The sequence below is a fragment of the Tupaia chinensis genome, unplaced genomic scaffold (genome assembly GCF_000334495.1).
Source record: "Tupaia chinensis unplaced genomic scaffold, TupChi_1.0 Scaffold000493_1, whole genome shotgun sequence".
NCBI classification, from domain to species: domain Eukaryota; kingdom Metazoa; phylum Chordata; class Mammalia; order Scandentia; family Tupaiidae; genus Tupaia; species Tupaia belangeri.
Genome location: NW_006160005.1, coordinates 1,228,320 through 1,236,547, shown reverse-complemented (window position 1 = coordinate 1,236,547; position 8,228 = coordinate 1,228,320). Strand labels below are relative to the sequence as shown.

Genomic DNA, 8,228 nt, shown 5'->3' with positions numbered 1-8,228 from the left:
TCGCGCTCGCCCGGCCTGGCGCCCCGCCCGCCCCCGGCGCGCCGCTGCTCCGCGCTAGGCCTTCTTGCACTTGCCCTTCTTCTCGCGCTGCTGGAACTTGCGCAGCCGCCGTGCCCACGTGTCCCGCCACTGGATCACCAGGCTGCTCTTGTCGGCCACGATGCCGCTCTGGTCAGGCGAGTCCTCGGCGTTGCCCAGCAGCAGGTACTTCTTGAGGGGCTTGATTTTGGGGCACTTGCAGGCGATGTCGCGCGAGCGGATCCAAAGGCTCTGGTCACCGCGGCGGATGCGGCTCGTGCCCTGCTTGTACACGGAGATGATGTTCACCGTGAACTTCCACCAGTCCCCCGCCTTGTCCGCTTTCAGGATGTGGATCTGAACAGCTGCAAGGAAGCACAGGCAGGCGGGTGGGCCCCGGCCGGGGGCAGCCTGAGCCCCCAGCCCTGAGGCCAGGTCGGCCCCACCAGCCCACCTTCTCTTCTACAAGAGCCTGGGAAGAAGGAAAAGCAGACCCACGGCTGGGAAGTGACTGTGGTGGGTACCCCACCCTGAGAAGGGGTGAGTGGTACGGAAACAAAGCTGGTCCCAGAACCCCAGCTGCTGACACCTGGCCACAGCCACTGCCCGGGGAGGCTCATCTCCTGCCTGTTGAGAAAGTGCCGCCAATACTACCTGTGGGGAAAAGCCTTCTACTTGCCCTTGCTAAGGCCCACTGACCTCCAGGAAGGCCAGAGGAAGCCTGCAGGAACTGACCAGCCCCGCCCTGAGTGACAGCAGGGTGGCCACTCACTGGCCCGTCACTCCTCAGGTGCCTGCATCTCCAAAGGCCCCAACCACTGAACACTACGGCTCATGCCACCCTGGACACACAGCCAGCCTTGCCCTCAATCGAGGCTCAGAAGGTCATAGCAGCAGGTGCAGAAAAAAGCAGCTGTCCCTCAGGGCAGCCACAGTGCCTTTCCCAGAGTCCTGGGTCCTTGTAGTGCCCTGCAGGGAGGGCTGGAGGCTGCCTCCCTCCCTCTGCGCCCCCTTGTCCTCCCGCCCTTCCTCTTCCTCCCAATTCTCTGCCTCCATTTCCCTGGATTCTCAAACCAAGTGCTCATCAGAAGCCCCTGGAGGACTTAGGAACACGTGCACTGCTCAGGCCCGCCCCGCACGGCTGGACTCAGCAGATGCACGCGGGGCCCTGGGATGGGCATCCTCACAAGTTCTCGCGTGGTGCTGATGACACTGGCTGAGAGGACACACGGAGAAGCAGTGCCTCGGTAAACGTTAGCTGATGTTACTTCTCCAGGATAAGAGGTGTTTAAAGACAGGAGAAAATACTTATTAAAAAAAAAAGAGGAACTTTGCTCAAATGCCTTTGTGGAATACTAGGTTCCACAAAATTGAGCAGGTTCCTTCCTGCAGGACTTCTCAGAGCCTCTAGTCTGTGAATCCAGTGCATGTGTGGGTTGTATTTCCCAAATAACCACCTTTGGTCACCAGAGCCTCCTGGGACCTACTTGGGGGAACTGCTGGCCACACGGGGGGCCACCTGGGAGGCACATGGCCATTGCCGCCAGTCCAGGGCGTACCTGAGAAGGCCTCTGCTGGCTCGCCTCTGGTCGAGGGAAACGTGGTCATTGCCCCATGGCCACAATCAGGACGCCTTCCCCTCGCTGGACCCACACCACACCCGGTACCCATCATCCCACTGGGCAGAGAAGCCTTGTCACCTACATGGGGCTGAACTTCATCCTGGCCACCCAGTCCACCTGAGCCCCCTTAAGAAAGCAGCAGCAGCTTGAAGAAACGGAGGCACAGGCAGGCCATCACTCTGGCAGTCCCCAGGACTTGTCTCCAGGGAAGGCCTCGGTGGCTATCACCTCTCCACGACCGGCCCTGAGCCCCAGTGTGGCCTTCCTCCCATGCTGGTGGCTCCCCCAGGTTTCTTGGGACCACTCTGCCACCTCCGCTCCCAGGGGACCTCTCCATTCCACCCCCCAACGCCCACTCCCTACCTAGGGTGATGGGGAGAGACAGAGACGGCTTGGCTCGGAGGAGCTTCGGACGCCATCCAACTCACCCTTCCGAGGTGAGGGAATTGGCGGATTTTCCCATATTTTCATTTCAGCTGTTCCTGGGCATCCTGAACTTTGCACTCCAGTCTGAGGGCTCCAAAGAATGGCTGCCATGGCAACCGTTTCCATGTTTTTGTCACCAAGGGACTCAACACTCAGTGTGAACTCTGAGTGGGGGGGTCCACTCCCGCCCAGAGGCATGGCTGGGCCGTGTGTGTCTGACTGTGCCGATGGAGGTCACCCTGGCAACTGAGTGCCCCTCGCCTAAGCAATGGGGATCCACCCCCGTCGTCCCTGAGAGCCCCGGTTTCCTCTCTCAGGACTGAGTGGAATACACAATGAGCCTCGTTCAGGGTATGGCTGTTTCCAGAAATGGTGCCTCAGACCCCTGGCCCAGCTTCAGTGTCCCCTCCCCCCAGCCAAGAAGAGCTGGGGTGGTTCGACAAGGATGTGGGGCCCCAGGGAACGCGGGGCCCCTGGGGAATGCGGCACAACCCTTGGTGCTGTGGGCTGAGCTGTGTCCCCACGTTGGTGTGGCCAAGTCCTCCCCACCTATTTAGAGCTAGGCTTTTAAGGAAGTACAGAGGAAGTCGCAAGGATGGGCCCTCCCCCGGTGTGACCGGTGTCTTAGGGGATGTGGGCCAGTTGTGTGGTGGTGAAGGCGGCGGGATCCCGCATGACCAACTGCACAGTTCAGGTCCCAGACCTGGCGGCTTGAAAAACACACCGGACACATGTGCATGCCTGCCCAGAATTCCAAGAGGAGAACAGAGGATGCAGAAGGGCTGGCCATCCCCCTGGGGGGTGCTTTCCCACCTTCGCTCTCTCCACCTCTCTGTCTCTCTCTGGTGAGCACGCGCTCTCCATGGCAAATGTAAAAAGAAGCGATTAGGACTCAGACACAGGGGAGCTCCTGAGGGGACAGAGCAAGAAGATGGCCTTCGACACGCTGAGGAGAGAGGCCTCAGGAGAAACCCACCCATCGGCACCCCGCGATGGCTCCTTGTTCTGACAGCCCTAGAAACCAGGAGATGCATCTCGTGGATGAGGTCGTGGGTCTCAGCTTGGGGCCAGATAGAGAGCAGACCTGTGGCTCGTGGCTTCTCTGAGGAAGAGCTGGCTGGACAAGGTGCTACTCCCAGGGACGTGCAAGAGCCCAGCCCCCCACAGCAGAAGGGCTGCTGACCCTGCCCTTTCGTCCCAGTCTGAGTTTCCCCTCCCCTCAGTGAATACCCTGGAAAACCAGGCAGGACTTCCGAAATAGCACACACGCCGCCCCACCAACCCCACACACACCTCCACAGGCAGAGGACCTGCTTGATACCCAGATAAAGCCCGGGAGGTACCCCTCCCCGGACACCTTGCTATCAAGAATTCAGAGGGACAAAGCAGCAGGCCTTTGTCCTCCTGCCGCCCCCAGCGGATCCTCACTGCTTCGGGTGCAGGAGCTGCCCTGGATCCAGGGGCAGGAGAGCAAGGGCCCTGGGTGGGGGCTGGGAGGCTGTGGGAGGACCCATGTGATGATCCTGGAAAGAAATCCCCATTCCCGCCGCCCTTGGCAACGCCTCTGTACATTACGCAGCCGCCAAGTATGAGCTGCACACGCAGCGCACGGGCTCCGCTGCCCTTGGCAACGCCTCTGTACATTACACAGCCACCAAGTATGAGCTGCACACGCAGCGCACGGGCCAAGTCCTTGGAGCGCACACGCAGATGAAAATACTCAGAATACGCACTGAAGCGGCGACCTCGGGGCTGCTGCCACCTCTGACTGGGGATGACAGGGGACTTCAGAGCCTGGGGACCCCACCAACCCAAATGTGCCTGTGACATGTGACATAGCCCAACCAGGGGACAAAGCACAGCTGGTGGTAGGCAGCCCTCCCCACCCCAGGAGACAGAGCCTGTACTCTCTGCTGTGGTTCTGCTTCCCCCAATTCACAGGCAGAGCCAAATACCGCATGTGAGCATATTAAGAGGGGGGCCTTTGGGAAGTTACCAAGTCACTAGGGCTCCACCCTGAAGGGGCTCAGAATGGGATTAGTGCCCATACCAAAGGCTGGTACTAGCTCCACTTCCCCTTTCTGCTGCGGGAACAAGGTGCTATCTTTGAAACTAAGCAAGTGACACTGATCTTCTCGGTCCATGATCTTGGACTTCCCAGCCTCCAGAACTGTGAGTACTCCATTTCTCCCACTTATAAATGACCCCGTCTAACGTCTAACGTATACCATTACAACAGCCCACACGGCCCAAGACACACCCACACAAGGAAACTTGCCCAGGCAACGAGCCTCAGCTCTTAGGATGCGTGGCCCCCTCTGTCCTTTTACAGATGTGCTGACAGCATTCTCACCCAGGCTGGAACATGGGGCTCTGGTGAGGATATCCCCCACTCCGTACTCAGAAGTGAGGGAGCTGGCATCACCTTCAGAAAGTCAGACTGTGAGATCAGACCGGGGAAAAGGGAGGTGTACTAAGACCCCCAGTGAGAGACTGCTGGGGTACAGCAAGAGGACCCTGGCCCTAAGCCAGAGTGGCCATTCTCTGCAGAGACACAGGAGTCGATGAGGCAGTTGCTGGCCAGGCCGCCAGACTCCTGGTGCCTCTGGCCCCACTGCACACAGTAAGTGACTCCATCTTAAGGTCCACATGGCAAGTTCATCCTCCCTTGCTCTGAGCCCTGGCTCACCCCACTGAGGGTTCAGTGGCTCATCATGGGCCTTGCTGCAAGTGGCCTGGTGCACTGTGCCACGGGGCTCTATCCCTTGGTGAAGACCAAAGCAGGCCAGGCTAGGATGTGGAAATCGGACTCCTGGAGTTGGCCCATGAGGCTGATTGTAGGCACACCACCGGGAAGGGGCGGGTCTGCAGGATGGAGCAGACCACAGGGTAAAGGAGAAGCAAGGAGTAGCTTCACCGCCCAGGACAGAGGGGTCTGGCTGGATGGTCCCCTGGCCTTGGAGTCCATGAGCTGTCTCATGTCTACTCGGTGAGCCCTCCTTTCCTGTAGTCCACCAGAGAACTTGGTTAGCTAGGCTATAAGCAGTTCCCCCCAAAACTCTGGGGTTCACAGGAAGGGCTTTCTCAGCTATCACAGGACGAGCTGCGGGACTGACTGCTCGAACTAACTCAAGCCTGAAGCTGGCTGGAAGGGGCAGTCTCCTCTCTCCATCCCTTGGCAGAGGACTGCGTGGGCTCTGGTGGGCTGGTGGTGACCCCAAGGAGGCAAGAAGGTGGCTGAGGATCAGGCCCATGGAAGCCAGAGCCAGTAAGGGCAGCCCAGCCGGTGTTAGGCTGGAATGGCCAGGAGCAGAGGTGTCAGAGGCAGGCTGGGTTCTCCAAGCCTGGGTAAAGAGGGAGGAATTCCATCTGCCGAGCCTGGAGGGTCGTCTTGGCTGCCACGTGGGGCACACCAGGCTGCAGCAGGAGGCACTGGCGTGTCCTTCTATAGAAGCAGACATCTAACCATCCTTCCCAGGGAGCCTCAACCTCCCCAGAGTCCTCATTTTGGGGAAATGACCAGACCACCAAAGGCAACCTGAAAAATGGGGGAGCTCCAGGTCCCCTTCTCTGCCTGGGTTCCCCCATGGGGCAGGGGCTTGCCCCCTGCAGTCCTGCTTCTGTCCAGAGTCCCAGTTCATTCAAAACCTGCCTCCCTCCCGTCCCAGCTCCAGCTCTGGCCCACAGCCACCAGGGCCTGAGCGTGCTGCTAGCTAAGGGCCCAGCGGCAGGAGCCTGATGCCTGTCTCTGCAGGTGTGGGGGCTCCCCTGCTGGGACCCACACTGCCCACCTGGGCCAGGCTCTAGGAAAGTTGTCTGGCCAGGGAAGAAGACCCAGTTGATGCTCGCGGATCCGCCCGTTGGGAACTGACATGTAGGAGAAGGCCAGCCGGGAAGAACCTGTTAAGCTGGGCCCCGGGGAGGCGCTCCGGGGGCTGCCAGCCCTTCTCCTCGCCCCCGCCTCCCCCCCGTAACTCCTCACCCCGGTAAAGCCGAGCGCGTGGGACACCTCAGCAGGGAGGCTTCCTACCTCCTGGAGGCCTCCCGATTTATGAGCTGCTCGGGGTGGGCCCCCAGGAGCTTCCCAGCAGCCACCCCTCCCTAGGAGGCCTGGGTGGTCAGCCCCTTGCCTCCCCCCACCAGCAGTCCCTTCCTGTTGGGCTGGTCCAGCTAGGGAAGGCTTGTCACCCATCTGCTTCGGAGACAGCGGCCAGGACGAGGGGGGTGGACACTACCCCGCAGAACCATTAAAACCATGCGGCCCCATAAATCTCCCGGTATAGAAAGCGTATCACGAGCTGCAGCTGCTTTCTTAACGCGGCCAGACCACGTGCTCCCCAGTCCCCTGCGAAGGCAAGACACTGCCGAGCAGAGCCAAGGTCTGTTCTCAGGACGCTGTCCTGCCCAGAGGAACGGCCCTGCTGGAGAGGGCAGGGGAGTGGGGGCGGCACTCCCACCGCTGCGCGTCACAGCAGACCTGCCCAGTTCCGAACCCAAGTGATGACTGAAGGCACGGGTCACTCACGCCACAGCTGTTCCTGAGGGTCCTCAGGAATCCAGGGCTGCCCCTTCCTGCCACATACCTGCCCCGCCCCCCAGGCCCTGCCTCAGGCCTAGGATAAGATGGGGACACCCGACTTGGGGCTGGCTGGAGGTTTTCCCCCTCGACCAAGTAAGTACTCGTATGGGAGGCTGCCTCAGAACCCGCAGCGATGTGAGTACCGCCTCAGTTTCCCCTGCGGGTCACAGTGCTTGGGCTTTGTTCTTGGGCTCAGAGAGGGATTAAGTGCCTGCGACCAACTGGTTGCCCAGAGACCCCTGGAGGAGAGACATCAGGAGGTCTGAGAACTGGAGAGCTGGACTCGGGGCGATACCGGTTCTGGGCCCTAGGATGTGGGCACGACCTGCCTGGGCACCTCCAGGCCCACAGGCGAGGAAGATCAGGGGGCTGGCCCGGTGCAAAGCAGCTCAGGGAGCGCCCACTGCCCAAGTGGAGGGCTGCCTCCCCGACCTGTTCCGTCCCGTCCTGTCAGGAGGAAAGGAAACGGCACGGCTGCCTCCTAACTCGGGGCTCGTCCATGGACGGAGCTGGCGTGGGATGTCCTGGAGGACAGACACGCTTGCCCCTCCGGGTGTGGTGAAGCACAGCCTCATCAGCATACAACTGCCTCAGCCTCTGCCTTGGGCTCCAGGCTGGCCGGGCCCACCCCGGTCTCTGCCCGCGAAGGGCAACCGTGAGGACAAGGCCTGCTGAGTGCATGGAGAGCCACCCAGAGAAGCCGAACAGCAAGCAGCGAAAGCTCCCTCTAGACCAGCGCCCATAGCAGCAGGGACCCAGGCTCTGGAAGAGGAAAGGGTGTGAGAGCCAGCCTCCTCCCACATGGCTCCATCCAGGCCCCATCGCCCCCTGGGCTCTCCAGGGCTCACAGCCAGAGGGCCCCCAGATCCATCTGCAGAAGGTGAGTGGCCCTCGGGAGAGCCCCAGCAATCGGGCCAGCCACCCCCTTCTCCATCAAGGCTCCCACCTCCAGCAAGCCCCTCTGCATAGCGGCCAAGAGCAGCACCCACCTGCCCCAGCTGGGCTGGCCCTTCTGGCTGGCCCGGGACACCCGTGTGTGGAGCCCTGCCGCACGTGGGGTGAGCGTCCGTGCACCTTCTCCATACAGGACTCAGTACTGAACACCTGTCGTCTTCTCAGAGTCAACCACTGTCAAACCTGCTTCCCCAAGGGCACTGAAGAAAGTGCCTTGGGGGCCAGCAGGTGGCGTGGTGATTAAAGCACTGGACTCCCACATGACTGACTGCAGTTCGAATTCCGGATCTGGTGGTTTTCTGTCTCACTTTCCCTTTTTTTTCTCTCTCTCTCTGGTGTAATTAATAATAATAATAACAAAATTAAATAAGTAAAATAATTCAAAAAAAAATCAAGTGCCAGACCAGCAGTCAGTATAAATGGCTATATCACTGGACTCCCATGTAGTTGACCACTGTTCGAGTCCCGGACCCGGTGGCTTAAACTCACGCCGGGTCCATGTGTGTGCATCCCCAAGATCCCGAGAGGAGAATGGAGTAGAAGGGATTGTGGTGTAGCCATCCCCCATGGGGGGTGATTTCTCACTTTCTGTCTCTCTGTCTCTGTCTTTCTGGCAAGTACACGCACTC

General features: G+C 60.1%; 1 protein-coding gene across 1 annotated transcript in view; it reads right to left on the bottom strand.

Annotated features, from left to right (window-relative positions):
* Positions 1-8: 8 nt before the first annotated feature.
* The window catches only part of NTN1 (netrin 1), a gene marked incomplete at its 5' end in the record, with an annotated part of 253,366 nt that continues 245,146 nt past the window's right edge, over positions 9-8,228 (bottom strand). The window contains one exon of the mRNA XM_006156427.2: positions 9-383. Within this exon, the coding sequence (XP_006156489.1) occupies positions 55-383 (329 nt within the window). The remainder of the gene's footprint in view (positions 384-8,228) is intronic.